Source organism: Vulpes vulpes, chromosome 16 (assembly GCF_048418805.1).
Source record: "Vulpes vulpes isolate BD-2025 chromosome 16, VulVul3, whole genome shotgun sequence".
NCBI lineage: Eukaryota > Metazoa > Chordata > Mammalia > Carnivora > Canidae > Vulpes > Vulpes vulpes.
The window spans coordinates 77,940,235-77,957,570 of NC_132795.1; the positions used below are offsets into that span (position 1 = coordinate 77,940,235).

The following is a 17,336-nucleotide window of genomic DNA, read 5'->3' on the forward strand; positions in this document are numbered from 1 at the left end:
AGTCCCAGGATCGAGTCCCGGGATCGAGTCCCACGTGGGGCTCCCAGCATGGAGCCTGCTTCTCCCTCTGCCTGTGTCTCTGCCCGCCCCCCCTCATGAATAAATAAAATCTTAAAATAAATAAATAAACAAAAGTATCCTTGAGGTGCCTGGGTGGCTCAGTTGGTTAAGGGTCAGACTTCTCTCATGAATAAATAAATAAATAAATCTAAAAAAAAAAAAAAAAGTCAGACTCTTCATCTCAGTTCAGGTCTTGTGAGTTCAAGCCCATAGTCAGGCTTCATGCTAGGTGTGGTATCTACTTAAAAGGAAAAAAAAAAAAGTATCCCTTACATAGGAAGGGAAAAGGAAGTCATAACCAAAATCCCTATTCAATCAATATTTTGTGCTACCCATTATATATATATATATATATTTTTTTTTTTGAGGGGACTCAACAGGTGTGACCCACATGACCCTGAGATCAAGACCTGAGCTGCTATCAAGAGTCAGATGCTTCACCAACTGAGCCAACCAGGTGCCCCTATACTACCCATTATTTTCTTATTTTTTTAAAAAGATTTTGAGAGAAAAAAAAAAAAAGATTTTGAGAGAGAAAGAGCGAGAGAACAGAGGAGGAAGAAGGAGCAGAGAGGGAAGCAGGTTCCTCAAAGAGCAGGGAGCCCAACATGGAGCTCAATCCCAGGACCCTGGGATTATGATTTGAGACTAAGAGGCTTAACCCACTGAGCCACCCAGGTGCCCCTCCCATTATATTTTTATTAACTAGTTTCTCTTCATTTCTATCCATTCTTTGTTTTTGATATTGGTTTTTCTTTCTTTCTTTTTTTTTTTTTGATATTGGTTTTTCAATTTAGTTCTTATTTGATAGACTGCAGGAGTTTGGTCAGAAAAGTTTCATTTTTAATCTTGTCATTTTTTAAAAAGATTTATTTGCTTGAGGGACGCCTGGCTGGTTCAGCGGTTGAACCCCTTGCCTTCGGCCCAGGGCGTGATGCTGGGGTCCTGGGATCGAGTCCCACGTCGGGCTCCCTGCACGGAGCCTGCTTCTCCCTCTGCCTGTGTCTCTGCCTCTCTCTTTCTCTGTCTCTCACGAACAAATAAATAAAATCTTAAAAAGAAAAAAAAACTGATAAGATTTTCTTACGAAGTCAATCATCTTACTTAACGTTCAAGAACTTGAACTTAAACAAGTATTTGATTTGAATTCATTTGCACTTATTCTCCTTTGTTTCTACTTCTCTATATTTTCAAAGGACTCAACAATGTTCTGCAACATTAAAGCCGGAATCACCTCAATTCTCAGCGTTTGGCTCTGAGGACATGTTTTGTTACACCTTCAAGTACTAAAAATGCTTATAACAAAGGGAAAAGAATAAAACTGTAAAGAACAAGAATTTCTCAACCACAGAACCAGGAAGAGTTCTCTTTTCTAGTTTCTTTTTTTCTTTTCTTTTTCTTTTCTAGTTTCAAAGGAGTGTGACTGCCAGGTGCGGCACAAAGGTCGGCTTATTTTTTTTTTTTTTTTTTTTTTACTCGTGCTTCCGACCGTACTCGGCTTCCCCTTGTATTCCATCTCAGCTTCCAGCTTCCTGTTCCCAGACTTCTCACTCTGTTTCAGGCCCCATCTCTCCCAGGTCCCAGGTCCCAGGTTTCGGAGTCGTGCTGCCTCCGGCAGAAGGAAGGTCTTTTTTTCCCAACTTTCTCCGTGGCCACCAAGAGTCCCGCCAGCTGCCGCGGCCGCAGCCCACCGCCCTCCAGCTCCCACGGGCCCAGGGCGGGGCACCTGCCGCGGCGCCGCCCGCGAGCACCTGCCCCCCCCCCCGCAGGCGGTGACTCACGCGGGGCCCCGCGGGCAGAGGTGAGCGGCCCGGGGCGGGGCCGGGGGCGGGGCCGGCAGGTCCGGCAGGTCCGCTCCGCCCCGCCGCGGCCGCAGAGCGCGCAGTTCCCCGGCGAGCTCGCAGCGCCCGCCCGCCCGCCCGCCCGCGCCCCGCCGCCGAGCTCCCGCCGCCCCGCGCGTCCCAGGCCCCGCGCCCCGGTCGGCCCCGGGCTCCCGCCGCCCGCGCCCCCCGCGCCCCCTCGACGACGACGCGCGCGGCATGGCGCGGCCCCAGGTCCTCGCGTGCGGGCTGCTGCTCGCAGTGGCCACCGCGGCGGTGGCGGTGGCCCAGAGAGGTAAGGAGCGGAGTCGCGGGCTCGGGCGGCGCGGCCGGCCCCCGCGTCCGAGGCCGACCCGGTGTGGAGGGCGCGGGCGGCGGCCGCCGGGGAACCCCCCCCCCCCCCCCGCCGCTCTGCGCGGCTCCCGGGAAGCTGGCCCGCGGCGGGGGGGGGGGGGCCGGGGCCGAGGGGCCCCCGCGCGGAGTTGGCGGCCGCCTCCCCCTCCCCCACCCCCACCCCCACCCCCACCCCCGGGCGCGGGCCGCTGGCCCCGGATGCGCGTCTCGCGCGGGCACAGGTGGCTGCGGGGAGGCCGGGCCGCTCGCACCTGCGCGGGAGCAGGGCCTGGGCCTGCAGCACCTGGCGCTGCCCCCTCGCGTGAGGATCGTGTGGCTACGGCCGAGTCCGCTGCGGGGACCCCAGAAGCACCGATGACGGCCCCCGACCCGCCACTTAGAATCCCGCCGGCCGAGTACCAGGATGTCTGTCTCCTGGACGTCTGCTGTGAACCTTGCCCTAAACCGAAACTCAGCTTCACATCTCGTGGGCGAAGGTGTTTTCACTCCCGCAGAACCCGCAGAGTCGTCCGTTTCTTTCGGCCCTGGAAACCCCGGTCTCAAAGGGGTGACCAGACAGCCTCGGGGCGGGAGGTAGCGCCATTGTCCACGTACTGGACGTGTGATTCGATCACAGTTTCCTTCGTTTGGAATAAACAACTTGTCTGCCGTCTCCTGACAGTTTGTAAGATGGAGGCCAGAGGGGAGCGGCAGGTGGCCCGAGCTGCCCCAACCGTCGCTATGCTTGAACGGGGCATGGGCCTGATCATTATACTTTCACAAGAATGGCGGTTTTTCTAGCCCAGGATAAGGCTAAGTACTTAAATTGCTTTGAAGTGATGATAGTTGCAATAGTTGTATGTTCAGAAACATACATGATTGGTTCTCTTTTAAATTTCACATCCCTTGGCCGCGCAAAGGTGCTTTTGAGCCGAAGAGAGCAAGAGTGCTGCATAAGGCTTTAGCTCCTTTTTTTTTTTTTTTTAATTTTTTTTATTTATTTATGATAGTCACAGAGAGAGAGAGAGGCAGAGACACAGGCAGAGGGAGAAACAGGCTCCATGCACCGGGATCCCCGGTCTTCAGGATCGCGCCCTGGGTCAAAGGCAGGCGCCAAACCGCTGCGCCACCCAGGGATCCCCAGGCTTTAGCTCCTTGAGGGCAGCAGCCACTGTCTCCTTTTGTGATCCCAACACCGAGTTTAGTGCTGGATGGATTATTCAGGTGGTTCATATTAAGCATAATTTTTCTAAAAAAGATATGTATGTATTCATTCATTCATTCATTCATTCATTCATGAGAGACCCACAGAGGCAGACACAGGCAGAGGGAGAAGCCAACTCCATGCAGAGAGCCCATTGCAGGACTCAATCCCAGGACCCGGGATCATGACCTGAGCCGAAGGCAGTGGCTCAGCAGCTGAGCCACCCATGTGCCCTAATCATAATTTAAACAGGGTATGGTTAAAGCCAACTTGAGACATGAAGGAGCTGTACAAAAATTCTTTGGTTTGTCACAGTGGTTTTTGTTGTCAATGATTGCATTCTCTTAGCTGGACAATTAAAAGGAACTAGAGGGGCTTGCCAATTTGAAGTTAAAACGAACTTTTGAGATAGTCAAAGATATAACTGTTAAACTGGCATTAATATCCAGGATAAGCTTTGCAATATCACTTTAAAAGTTGGGTACTGGGATCCCTGGGTGGCGCAGCGGTTTGGCGCCTGCCTTTGGCCCAGGGCGCGATCCTGGAGACTCGGGATCGAATCCCATGTCGGGCTCCCGGTGCATGGAGCCTGCTTCTCCCTCTGCCTGTGTCTCTGCCTCTCTCTCTCTCTCTCTCTCTCTCTCTCTCTGTGACTATCATAAATAAATAAAAATTAAAAAAAATAAATAAAAGTTGGGTACTAATATTTAATTTGGTTAGGAAGGCCACAAACAAAAGTACCCCAAGTTCATTAGAAAGTATAATTTTTCCAAGGGTTGGCTATGTTACCGTTAAGCTTAAAAGCAAGCATCTCTTTTGAAGAAAATGGCCTTGGGAGGAGGGCGGAAATGTGAGTTATTCACAGATCCTAGGATTGGAATTGTTGAGTTTCTCGGGAAAAGAGTCAGTAGCTAACAAGCAAGGGTTTTATTCAGCAGTACCTGGGGAGAGAAGGATCTGAGACTGGGAGAATCATGGAGGCAAAGCTGAATACGATGTTTGCATGGCTGTTATTAGCTTAACAAAATCAAATTGGGAATACATGCAAATTAGACTATGTGTCTGTAAAATATATACAAACTATTCACCATAGTATGAGCCATTCAAATTAGAGCTGAAAAAGAAAACACTTGGGACCATTTTTTTTTTTAAATTTTTTTTATTTATTCAGAGGGGGAGAGAGAGGCAGAGACACAGGCAGAGGGAGAAGCAGGCTCCATGCAAGGGAGCACGATGTGGGACTAGATCCTGGGTCTCCAGGATCACATCCCAGGCTGCAGGCGGCACTAAACCGCTGCGCCACTGGGGGTGCACTTGGGAGCATTTTTAAAGGCTTTGTGGCCCTGTAACTTAGGCATTGTTGTTACAGTATAATTTAGCTGAGACACCAGAGCTCATAGTTGGACTCACATTTTATTTATTTTTTAAAAAGACTCACATTTTAAAGTGGGATTTTGTTTTTTTCATTTATCTAGCATGTATCTGTGAAAACTACAAACTGACCACAAACTGCTCTTTGAACACAAATAATCAGTGCGAATGTACTTCAATTGGTGCACAAAATTCTGTCATTTGCTCAAAACGTGAGTAGAATATTCTCATTGCCCTCAAAAATTGTATTTTGACTTAGCCTTCTTTAATTGATGTGTCTGGAATCAGAAGCATTTTTTTGGCTCAAATTTGAATCGTATTATTTTGTCAAAATTATCTCCTTGTTGAATCTTCTTAAAATTTATGAAGTGAACGTGGGAGCATGTCAATCTGCTGTGATCTTTGGCTCTGGGAATTTGGAGTTAAATTAAAAAATTTTTTTCCTTAAGCATAAAACTGTAGTTACTTTGCAGTGTAACATTAAGCTTACTTTTCAGTGGCAACGAAATGTTTGGTTATGAAGGCAGAAATGACCGGCACAAAGTCTGGGAGAAGAGCGAGACCTGAGGGAGCTTTCCAGAATAACGACGGGCTCTATGATCCCGACTGTGATGAGAAGGGGCTCTTTAAAGCCAAGCAGTGCAATGGCACCACCACGTGCTGGTGTGTGAACACTGCTGGGGTCCGAAGAACTGATAAGGACACTGAAATATCCTGCACTGAACGAGTGAGGACCTAGTGAGTTCGGCTGCCCATATTCCTTGTTTTCATGCTTTTCAGATTCATTTAAGTAAAGTTATTTTTGAATATGTAATATGATTTGGTGGTTTAGAATTCAAAAGGAAAGGAAAGAATATATATACAGTGAAAGTTTCCATTTTATCTCTACCCCCCAGCTACCCAGTTTGTTATATAACCCTCCAGAGATATTTTATGAATTCACTAGCAATATGTTGTTCTTATTTTAACAATTTTTTCTTGTGGCAGCATACTAAACATGATTTTCCTCTTCTATGTTTTTTCCCTCTTCTATTTTTATTTAACACTTCAGATCTTAAAGTTGGATTAGTGTTCAGATCTTAAAGTTCAGATTTAAAGTTCTTAAAGTTCAGATCTTAAAGTTGGATTGCGGTTAAATGTAGTGAAAACTGTAAGCTGTTTATATATTTGTTCATTTATTGTGTTTTAAAACCAGATACGGTTAGTGCTGAAACTAGTATTGTACTACATGTTAACTAACTAGAATTTAAATTAAAAAAAAAAACAAAAACGAGGTATGTTTGTCTCGGATTTATGCATTGAAAAGGAATAGAAACACTCGAGCTAGCTTAAGCAAAAAAGATTTTATTAAAGGTGACTAGAGCTGGAAAGTTATCCAGACCAAGGCAGACACTCTCCTTTGGTGTTCTGGAGCCTCAAGGTCACTTTTCTCTGTTTCTCTCAGTGCCTTTAGGTCTCTTCCCTTGAACATGGCCTGGCATGACCAGCTAAGCCTTGGCTTTACATAACCTTGGGTATTGTGACCCAAAGCCAGCGGTTGACTTGTTTGAAAGGTGTTTTCTTAAAAAAAGGAAAGGAAAGGAGAAAGGAAGAAAGATGTTTTCTCCTGGATGAGTGCTTTATAAGCAATGTGTGTGGGGGCCAAGGAAGAAATTAAGGGCAAACCTATTGCATAAATCCTTTCCTGTTGATTATACTGTGGTTCCACTTGGGAATTTTGCTATTAGCTTATCAGGAAAATACTATAAAAGGTTGAGTTGGTATGGTCAGTTAATAAATAAATACTGTTTTTTTGCTTTACAGCTGGATCATCATTGAACTAAAACACAAAACAAGAGAAACACCTTATGATACACAAAGTTTGCAAAAGTACGTACTGTTAAGTGCATTATATTTGCACAGTTGATACTCAGATCTTCCTTCTACGCCATTAGAAAAACTTGTACAAGTCTTAATGCTTGTTTATATTTATGAAAAATAAGATACCATCAGTAATATTTTAATCTTATTTTGAAATAGAGTTGCAAGAATAGTACAGATTCCTATCGTACTCTTCACTCATATCACCAATGAATGTTTTACCCCATTTTCTTTTTATGAAGGTACATGTATGTGTACTTTCTATATCTACCTAAACACGTATAGATATTTTTGAAGAGTATAGGCAGATTATTTCATAGAATGTCTCTCAGATTTGGATTTATATGAAATTTCCTTAAATCCAAGTTAAGCATTTTTGATAGAAAAACTACTTAAGTGATTTTATGTCCTTCTTAGTACTTCATGTCAGGAAGCACATGATGTATTCTTGTCCTTTATTAGTGATAACTGTGGTTAAGGGGATATCAGGTTTGTAATATACAGTTACTGTTTACCTCTGTAATTTTTTTAATTAAAAATTTTTAAAAGATTTTATTCATTTATTTGAGAGAGAGAGCACAAGCAGAGGGGGGTAGCGGCAGAGGCAGAGGGAGAAACAGATCCTGCACTGAGCAGGGAGCCTGTTGTGCGGCTTGATCTCAGGACCCTAGGATCCTGACCTGAGCTGAAGGCCAATGCTTAGCATACTGAGCCACGTAGGCACCCCACCTTTTTGTAATTAATAAATATAATCTGTGGACAGATACTAGGATCCTGTATAAATACCCTGTTTCTAATCAAGCATCAGTAAATGATTCTAGCCTGAATCAGTTATTATTATGATAGTTGCAGAATGGCATAATTTTTTTTAAGATTTTATTTGAATAAATATTTATTTATTTGAATGAATATTTATTTATTGAATGAATGAATGAATATTTATTTAAATAAATATTCCCGAGGGACACAGAAGGCAGAGACAGAGAGAGAGGGAGAAGCAGGCTCCTTGCAGGGAGCCTGATGTGGGACTGGATCCCAGAATTCCGGGATGACACCCTGAGCCAAAGGCAGACGCACAACCACTGAGCCACCCAGGAGTCCTGGCATAACTATTTTAAAACAAGGTTGGTTAGGGATCCCTGGGTGGCACAGCGGTTTGGTGCCTGCCTTTGGCCCAGGGCACGATCCTGGAGACCCGGGATCGAATCCCACGTCGGGCTCCCCGTGCACGGAGCCTGCTTCTCCCTCTGCCTGTGTCTTTGCCCCTCCCTCTCTCTCTCTCGCTCTCTGTGTGACTATCATAAATAAATAAAAATTTAAAAAAATAACCATAGGTGGAAAGGCCCCTTCTCTTGGATCCACTTTAAAAAAAAAAAAAAAAACAAGGTTGGTTAATGATAATTCTAGAGCTTGAACTACCTGCTTAGATAAAAACTAGTGCTTGGATGCCTGGGTGGCTCAGTGGTTGAGCGTCTGCCTTGGGCTCAAGGCATGATCCTGGGGTCCTGGGATGGAGTCCCACATGGGCTCCCCACAGGGAGTCTCCTTCTCCCTCTGCCTATGTCTCTGCCTCTCTCTGTGTCTCTCATGAATAAATAAGTAAAATCTTTAAAAAAATAAATAAAAATAAAAAGTAGTGCTTCTTAAAAAAAATAGTGCTGCTTAATGTTGTGTAGTATCCTTTTTTCTAAGACACAGATTTTTAATTATTTACAGTGCACTTAAGGAGACACTCAAAAACCGTTATCAACTGGATCCAAAATACATCACAAATATTCTGGTAAGATTTTTGTTTTTAGTAAATGAGCTTCAGAAAGTTGGTGGGTGATAGTATGGTTTGGGTATGACTTGTGGTAGTGGTCAAACTGCATTTGAATAACACTTTAAACCCTGGACACCTAACTCAATTTCCTATTGTTGTTTTCCTTCCCTAACCTTTAAAAACCTCAGTTTTACCCTTAAGGAAAATGTAGTATCCCTGGTTGAAAAATACTTGAATAATGTGATGAAACTTCTTTAAGGCAGAAAACTGATGTCATTTTTAAGGACAGGAAGGAATATACCTTTTTGCCTATTTAAAGCAGAACATGGTAAATGTATAGTGCATTTCAGACTGCATTTCTTTAGCATTTTATTTTTAAAGTACTTCTAACCAAATAAGATGGTTTATTTTTTGTTTTGTTTTTTTATTTTTTATTTTTATTTTTTATTTTTTTATTTTTTGAATGTTTTGTTTTTTTAAAAGTAAGGTCTATAACCAATGTAAGGCTTGAACTCAGGACCCTGAGATCAAGAGTCACATGCTGGGCAGCCCCGGTGGCACAGCGGTTTAGCACCACCTGCAGCCCAGAGCGTGATCCTAGAGACCCTGGATCGAGTCCTACATCAGGCTCTCTGTATGATGCCTGCTTCTCCCTCTGCCTGTGTCTCTGCCTCTCTCTCTCTCTGACTCTATGAATAAATAAATAAAATATTTAAAAAAAAGAGTCACAAGCTATACAGACTGAGCTAGCCAGGCACCCTCTAAATAAGATTCTTTTGTTTTTCAAATAAGATATTTTAATATCTTGTTTTAAATTTTTTTCAAGGGGAGAAAATTCTCTTGAAAAGAAAATTTGCATCATCCTAACCTTTAGTTGCATTGCTGTCTTGTTTCTCTTGGATAGATTTTAAAACTTCCCACGGATTTTTATTTATTTTTTTAAAAAATTTTATTTATTTATTCATGAGAGAGAGGCATAGACACAGGCAGAGGGAGAAGCAAGCTCCCTGCAGGGAGCTCGATGTGGGACTTGATCCCACGACCCCAGGATCACCCCCAGGATCATGCCACTGTGAGCCAAAGACAGATGCTCAATCACTGAGTCACCCAGGCACCCCTTCCCAAAGATTTTTTTTTTTAATTTATATTTATTTATGATAGTCACACAGAGAGAGAGAGGGGGGCAGAGACACAGGCAGAGGGAGAAGCAGGCTCCATGCACCGGGAGCCCGACGTGGGATTCAATCCTGGGTCTCCAGGATCGCGCCCTGGGCCAAAGGCAGGCACTAAACTGCTGCGCCACCCAGGGATCCCCCCCAAATATTTTTTTTTTTTTTAAAGATTTATTTATTCATTCATTCATGATAGAGAGAGAGAGAGGCAGAGAGTAGCAGGCTCCATGCCAGGAGCCCGACGTGGGACTCGATCCCGGGACTCCAGGATCGCTCCCTGGGCCAAAGGCAGGCGCCAAACCGCTGAGCCACCCAGGGATTCCCCCTCCCCCCAAAGATTTTTAAATGAGAGTTACCCACTAATGGAACACTGACATGTAGATTACAGAAAATCAAAAACTGAATATTCTGATAATTGAACCATATTTTTACATGATTTTGGTTGTACCAGTATTAATTTAGTATTTTTCATTTTTCCCCCCAGTATGAGAATGATCTTATCACTATTGATCTGATGCAAAATTCATCTCAGAAAGCTCAGAATGATGTGGACATAGCTGATGTGGCTTATTATTTTGAAAAAGATGTGAGTATAATCTCCCTTATTTTATCCCTGTGTTTAGAAATGACTGTAATGTCTGGCATGCTTCGTGGATTCAAGATCGTTCATCATCTTTTTCTCCACATCAGCCACACCTCTGTTCTCCTAGTGCTTCTTGTGCTGCAGTTAACTTAGTCCTCATCCCTCCCATGTACATTCCTCACCTTTCTGACCTGTTTGTTATATATTTATGGCTTTCTTTCAAAATCTTTTACCTACATTATTTTCTCTCATAATTCTTAACTATCACATCCTTGATAGTTACTTCGTTTTTGTGTGTAGCCTTCCATTATAATGTCCATGAAAAAGAAGTTATGTTAGAAATGCTATATGTGATTAATCAACCAGTGTGATGAAAATAGTTTGTTTCTACTTTAATATATTACAAAAAAAATGAATACACTTTAATATATTCTAGTGAGCCATCATCTGATGAAACCTGAGATTTACTTCAAATAACTAACTGGCCCAGGGGGGAGGAGGAGGAGCAGAAGGATAGAAGAATGGATTGAACAAGTTGGCCGAATGTTGCTATCGTTGAATCCAGGATGATAGGGATAACAGGAATTCGTTACACTATTCTTTTTACTTTCATATATGTTTGGCAATTTCCCGCAGTAAAAAGGTTTTTTTAGAGTTTCAGCATATGAGATTGTTATCACTGAAACCACGAAGATTCTTGGTAGCAGTTCTTTCTGTGTATAATTGGCAAGTAATTCTATGTGGCCATGGTTGGTTTTCTTAAGTATTTTAAATTGCTTTTCTCCTTCTCCATACAGGTTAAAGACGAATCCTTGTTCCATTCCAGTAAAATGGACCTAAGAGTAAACGGGGAACAATTGGATCTGGATCCTGGTCGAACTGCAATTTACTATGTTGATGAAAAACCACCTGAATTTTCAATGCAGGGTCTACAAGCTGGTATTATCGCTGTCATTGTGGTTGTGACACTAGCAGTTATTGCTGGAATCGTTGTGCTGGTGAGTATAGAACAAGTCAACTTTCACTTAAGGGCATTTTCCAGAACATATTAATGAAACATCTTCATTTCTTATAATTCTGTGTAGTGAATGAATCTCTTGCATCTGGTCCTTTTTTTTTTTTTTTAAGATTTTATTTATTTATTCATGAGAGACCCAGAGAGAGAGAGAGGCAGAGACACATGCAGAGGGAGAAGCAGGCTCCATGCAGGGAGTCAGACATGGGACTCGATCCTGGTCTCCAGGATCATGCCCTGGACTGAAGGTGGCGCTAAACCACTGAGCCACCCGGGCTGCCCAACATCTGGTCCTTTTTTATAAAACAGTCACTTTATGAAGCAAGAAAGGATACTAGTCGGAGAAAAGCTCCGTAGCCGAGCACCTCATAGGTCACTTATGTTGCTATCAAGCAGCAGATGTCCTTTAGCTCTCACTGCAGACAGTCCTGACAGTCCTGCTAGCGTCAGTGCAAAATGCCCAAACTCCCAAACCATTTAATGAAACAACAGAACACCAACTAAAGTTAGTTTGGAAAGGATTAAAAGTGGTAACTATGAAAAGCAGTTGTAAACAAAAGATTAGCAAATCGAATGTAGCAGTGCTTCAGATGGAGAAGGTACCACCTGAACAGACAGGGTTTATTCTAGAAATGTAAAGGTGCTCCAGCATTAGAAAATCTTAACAACATAGCAGAATTCAGAAATAGAAGTGAGAGTATGTGGGAACTTATGTTTTCAGCTCAATGGAATTATACTCAGCTGTCTACTGGAAGAAAACAAAAGTTGAATTCCCATTTCACCTCATCAGGGCGAGCTATATTGCTCAACAGTGTGAATGGCACATTATGCGTAGCACACCATATTCAAACTCTAGAATCCATGAATGAAAATACTCATATTTCAGTAAATTGAAATTAAACATTTTGTATGGCAAAGATACTATAAAGTAAAAATATCAACAGTCGGTTAGGGGAAAATGTAATGCATAAAGCCAAAAAGACTGTTATACATAATATAAAACAAGTTCTTACAAATTGATGAGAACATTAAATAAAGCATAGCAGAAGTCATGGATATATGATTTACAGAAGAAATCCAGATGGAAAATAAACACATGAGAGAATGATAGAAAACAAACTGTCCTATAGAAATGAAAGCACAGGTGGAAGGGGAGGAGGGCGGGGGGTGGGGGTGAATGGGTGACGGGCACTGAGGGGGGCACTTGACGGGATGAGCACTGGGTGTTATTCTGTATGTTGGCAAATTGAACGCCAATAAAAAATAAATGTATTATTTTATTTATTTATTTTATTTTTTTATTTTTTTAAATCTTTATTTATTTATGATAGTCACAGAGAGAGAGAGAGAGGCAGAGACATAGGCAGAGGGAGAAGCAGGCTCCATGCACCGGGAGCCCGATGTGGGATTTGATCCCGGGTCTCCAGGATCGCGCCCTGGGCCAAAGGCAGGCGCCAAACCGCTGCGCCACCCAGGGATCCCATAAATGTATTATTTAAAAAAAAAATGAAAGCACAGGTACATAGGAAGCATGGTCAAGGTTATGTATTGTGTTGTTGCTAGTAAGGATGAATCTGGAAACAACCTGAGTTTACATCTGTGGGAGAACAGAGGAGTAGATTGTGGAATATCCGTGATATGGAGTAAAGTTATTAAAAAGAATGAGTACAATCTGTATCTTTTAATCTGGAAAGGTTCCTGTGCTGTTAATACAGGCTGTGCAAGGAAAGAAATGATATTGTATGATCCCACTTTTTTAGACTGCCCCCCCTTCCCCAAAACTCATACACATAAGTTTATGTGTTTTTTTTTATGTGTATATTTTTGTTAGGATAGAACAAAATGGCATACCAAGCTGTTAGATTTTATTAAAGATTGTGGATTTCCTAGTACAATTTTTCGTTGTTGTTTGTTTCACTGGTTGTAGTAGGCTTTTTTTTTTTTTTTTTTTTTTTTTTGTAGTAATAGGCTTTTTGTTGTTCCAAAAGATTTTGGGTTGGGGGGTAAGGGTCTCAAAAGTGTTCTTAATTTTTTAAAATGGTATTTTATTTATATTCAATTAGCATATAGTATATTACTGGTTTCAGAAGTAGAGTTCCGTGATTCATCAGTTGCATATAACACCCAGTGCTCATTACATCCATGCTCTCCTTAATGATCATCACCCCAGTTATCCTGTACCCCCACCCTTCTTCTCTTTTTTTGAAATATACAGTGTTATATTACTTTCAAGTATACGATGTAATGATACAACAATTCTATACATGACTCAGTGGGCATCATGATAAGTATAGGCTTTTTTTTTCTTTTTAGTAGGAAAATTTTATTTATTTTTATTTTTTTAAGATTTTGTTTATTTATTCATGAGAGACACACAGAAAGGCAGAGGGAGAAGCAGGCTCCATGTAGGGAGTCTGACATGGGACTCGATCCTGGGTCTCTAGGATCACACCCTGGGCTTAAGGCAGCGCTAAACCGCTGAGCCACCCAGGCTGCCCTAGTAGGAAAATTTTAATTTAAGAAATAATGTCTGTGAATAGATTTTTTAAAAATTTTTATCTATTTATGTTAGTCACACACACAGAGAGAGAGGGGCAGAGACACAGGCAGAGGGAGAAGCAGGCTCCATGCACCGGGAGCCCGACGTGGGACTCAATCCTGGGTCTCCAGGATCGCGCCCTGGGCCAAAGGCAAGCACCAAATCGCTGCGCCACCCAGGGATCCCTGTGAATAGATTTTTAAATTCAGATAGGAATTATGTCCGTTAAAAGCATTTGTGTGTCAGTTTAGATCAACTTTTTCTTTGGATACCAGTCCTAAAATAGTAATCATTTTTCTTCCATTCAGGTTATTTCCAGAAAGAACAGAATGGCAAAGTATGAAAAGGCTGAGGTAAATGAATTACTTTATTTTAAAAATCCGTTTTTAATCTTTACTCCTAATAATCACTGTACCTTCCTAGATACTGATAGGACTCAATTATACTGGAGCCCCTTTGTAGTGTATAGTCCTTAGAGTCTTAGGGATTGCCTTTCAGTGCTCTTAACTTACATTCCCTTTTTTTTTTTTTAAGATTTTATTTATTTGAGACAGGGAAAGAGCATAAGTCGGAGGGAGAGGGAAAAGCAGACTCCCTGCTGAGCAGGGAGCCCAGTGAGGGCTTTAAACCCAGGACTGTGAGATCATGACCTGAGCCAGCCACCCAGGTGCACCTCCCCCCCTGCTTTTTTAAGATTTTATTTACTAGAAAGAGTACATGTGTGTGTACACACAAGAAGACTCCCCGCTAGGATGCAGGGTCCAATCCCAGGCCCCTGGGATCATGACCTGGGCTGAAGTCAGACACCGGACCAAATGAGCCATCCATGTGCCCCTTACTTCCTTTCTCTTGCATGAGTTCCATGGTAGACTAGCTAATATTGAATTCTGCCTCAAAGAATAGTGGGATAGGAAGCCTACAATTTTTGTTTGACAAAGTGTCAACTTCTGGTGGAATCTTTTAGAGGCATACTCTGGATTCACATTAGAGAAACTCAGTGTGACTGATGACCTGTTTACTGTCTCTGTGCAAGTGAAGTAATCATTTTGAAAAAGACCTTAATTTATATTCTAGTGAATTTGTTACATGCTAACTAGTCATGTACATTAGTGTGGAAACAGATGATTAGCATGTCAGTCACTTGGAATCAGATGTGAAACACACTTGTTCCTGAACCCTCTCAATACCATTTTCAGTATACCAACCAATTTTTACATTTTTGTGTGTTTTATCTGTAATTGTATATGTGCTTCTTAGTAATATTTTACCAAGAAACATAGAAATGTAAAAAAGTATTGAAAACAATCTAATAGAAGTAGAAAGTTGTAAGATTTTTTCCCCCCATATCATAGTTGATCCTCTGGCTTACCAAGTTTGGGGACTACAGATCTAGGGGATGGACAGACTCTCCCTGAACTGAAACATAACAGATTTGAATAATAATGTAGTGTTTTGGTTAAGAGCAATGTAGACGTGGGTTTGACCACTTATTAGCTGAGTAGGCAAGTTATTTAACTTCAAGCTTCCATGTTTCCTTATCTATAATTGGGGCATAATATTACAGACTTGTTGCAAGAATTAAACAAAGTAGTCTGTAGAAGGCAGTTGGTCTCATACATGCCACATAGCACAATGTTTGCCAGCAGTAGTAGTTTCCATCATCTGGTCTCAGCTCTGCCTGTAACTAATTGTGTGATCTGGGACAAATCACTTACCCCTGAACTTTAATTTCCTCATCTGTAAAGTTAAAAGATTGATAATAGAAAATATATTGATTCTTACTAGATGTAAAAGTGGCATACATTTAATAAAATCCTTATCCATTGTTAAAGATATAGCTCACCTACTATTCCCCCCTCCTCCCCATCACTTTGGCTAGCTTACCTCCAAATAGCAGGGTGGGTCATGCATTCAGTGTGTGCTTCCTTGTAGTACATTTTGCCTGTTCCAAATAAGGTTCATAAATGTGGGAGAGAATTGTCTTGATTCCCCCCACCTTTTTTTTTTTTTTTTTAACTATTTTCAGGATGAACAAAAGGTTGGAAAATTATTTAATTTTTTTTCTCTTTTTCTATTTCAGATAAAGGAGATGGGTGAGATGCATAGGGAACTCAATGCATAATGACTATAATTTGAGGAGTAACTACAAGAAGGAAAATTAGATTACAAATGTATGAGCATGGGGACAAAGAGATCTTTGAAGACTATTATTTTGTTAGTTAACATCTTCTCTTTGTAGTAATGAAACCTGTACTCTGTATATGAGCAGCTTCAAATTGACTTTACCAATCTTAAAATTTGACGACAGTGTCCTATTTTGCAGATATGATATAAAAACCAGAACTTGGCATAGTTAAAATTATTTATGAGGTGTGTGCCTTAAATAGGCTTCCACAGTAGAGTTTGAATGACTCCTGTCTCATCCATTTGTGATTGAGAGCTGCCTTTCTATTTACTTTGAGTCTTGTACATATAAACATTTTTTTACAACCTGTGAAATAAAACATTTTAAAACTGAATTTCCTAACTCTTTATTTGACTCCTATTGAATCAAATTTCGTAGTATATACATAAGGTAACGGGTTGAAGAATGCTTTGAATCCAACTACAAATTACAGTTTTGTATGAGTACTTACAGTCATGTGTATTTAATATAAAATGTATAACCTAGAATATGTAACTTCTGACAGGAAAATCAAACAGTTTTATTCTGAATGAATCTACGTTTGTTTTAAACAAATTGGCATTTTGGCAAACACTCATGTCCTGGGGCAGAATTGATGGAGAACGTTGTGAACCATGAATGCTGTGGTTGGTTGAGTTAAAGCACCAGTTATTCAACATCTTACGTAATGAGTAATCATAGTGCAAACACCTTTTATATGAAGTTAAACTATCCTGAAGTATTTTGCTTTCAATAGGAAATTTCTTCAAACACTATGAAAAGAACAACTTTAAAATATAAAAGCTAGATTGAACATTTACTAAAGATTTTTGTCCCTTCTGTAGCAGGCTGACCTTTAGGATGGCCCCAAGATTTCTTCTCTCTGGTGTATATGCTTTATATATTCCTTTCCCCAAGACTGTGGATAGGGCCTGTGAAGATGATGGACTGCCACTCCAAAGTTGTTCCATTTTATGGCAAAGGCCAGGGGATTTTAGGTATAGATGTGATTAAGATCCCTAATAATTTGACTGAATTAAGAGAGAAATTTTAGCCCCTGGAGACAGGAGACAAGAAATACAAACTATAGATGTGCTCTCCTTTTAGCCTTAAAGCAAACTGCCATGTTGCAGACGGTTACCTATCAGGAAACAGTAGGAGGCCGGGGGGTTTGGAGTGGGGTGGGGTGGAAGGACCTCAGTCCCATAACCTCAAGAACTGAATTCTGCTGACCAGTAAGCTTGGAAGAGGACCCAGTTCCAGATGAGATCACAGTCCTGGCCATCATCACTGCAGTCCTGAGGCCCTGAGAAAAGGATCCACTTAGGTGATGCCTGTACTCCTGACTCATGGAAACTGAGATAATAAATACTTGTCTTCAGATGCTAAATTTCTGGTAATTTGTTAAGCAGCAATAGAAATTGATACAGCCAGCAGAAAGTAATGAGAACCT

The 17,336-nt window shown here is 41.6% G+C and overlaps 1 protein-coding gene and 1 long non-coding RNA gene across 3 annotated transcripts in view; both read left to right on the forward strand.

The window, feature by feature from the left end:
- Positions 1-514, forward strand: part of LOC112915228 (uncharacterized) — a 167,877-nt gene extending 167,363 nt beyond the window's left edge. For both annotated transcript variants that reach the window (XR_011997879.1, XR_011997878.1), the window contains exon 6: positions 429-514. This is a non-coding gene — a long non-coding RNA (uncharacterized lncRNA). The remainder of the gene's footprint in view (positions 1-428) is intronic.
- Positions 515-1,949: 1,435 nt separating this feature from the next.
- Positions 1,950-16,238, forward strand: EPCAM (epithelial cell adhesion molecule). The gene is made up of 9 exons (XM_072741733.1): positions 1,950-2,175; positions 4,893-5,000; positions 5,286-5,526; positions 6,592-6,657; positions 8,365-8,428; positions 10,067-10,168; positions 10,963-11,163; positions 14,028-14,072; positions 15,800-16,238. The coding sequence occupies exons 1-9, from the start codon at positions 2,100-2,102 to the stop codon at positions 15,839-15,841; spliced, it is 945 nt and encodes a 314-aa protein (XP_072597834.1). The 5' UTR covers positions 1,950-2,099; the 3' UTR covers positions 15,842-16,238.
- Positions 16,239-17,336: the final 1,098 nt, after the last annotated feature.

Excerpts from the sequence above, each read along its gene's own strand:
- EPCAM (XM_072741733.1), top strand. The coding sequence starts at position 2,100 with ATGGCGCGGCCCCAGGTCCTCGCGTGCGGGCTGCTGCTCGCAGTGGCC. Across the intron at positions 5,527-6,591 it reads ACTGAACGAGTGAGGACCTA|CTGGATCATCATTGAACTAA; the intron begins GTGAGTTCGGCT and ends TTTGCTTTACAG. Across the intron at positions 6,658-8,364 it reads GATACACAAAGTTTGCAAAA|TGCACTTAAGGAGACACTCA; the intron begins GTACGTACTGTT and ends AATTATTTACAG.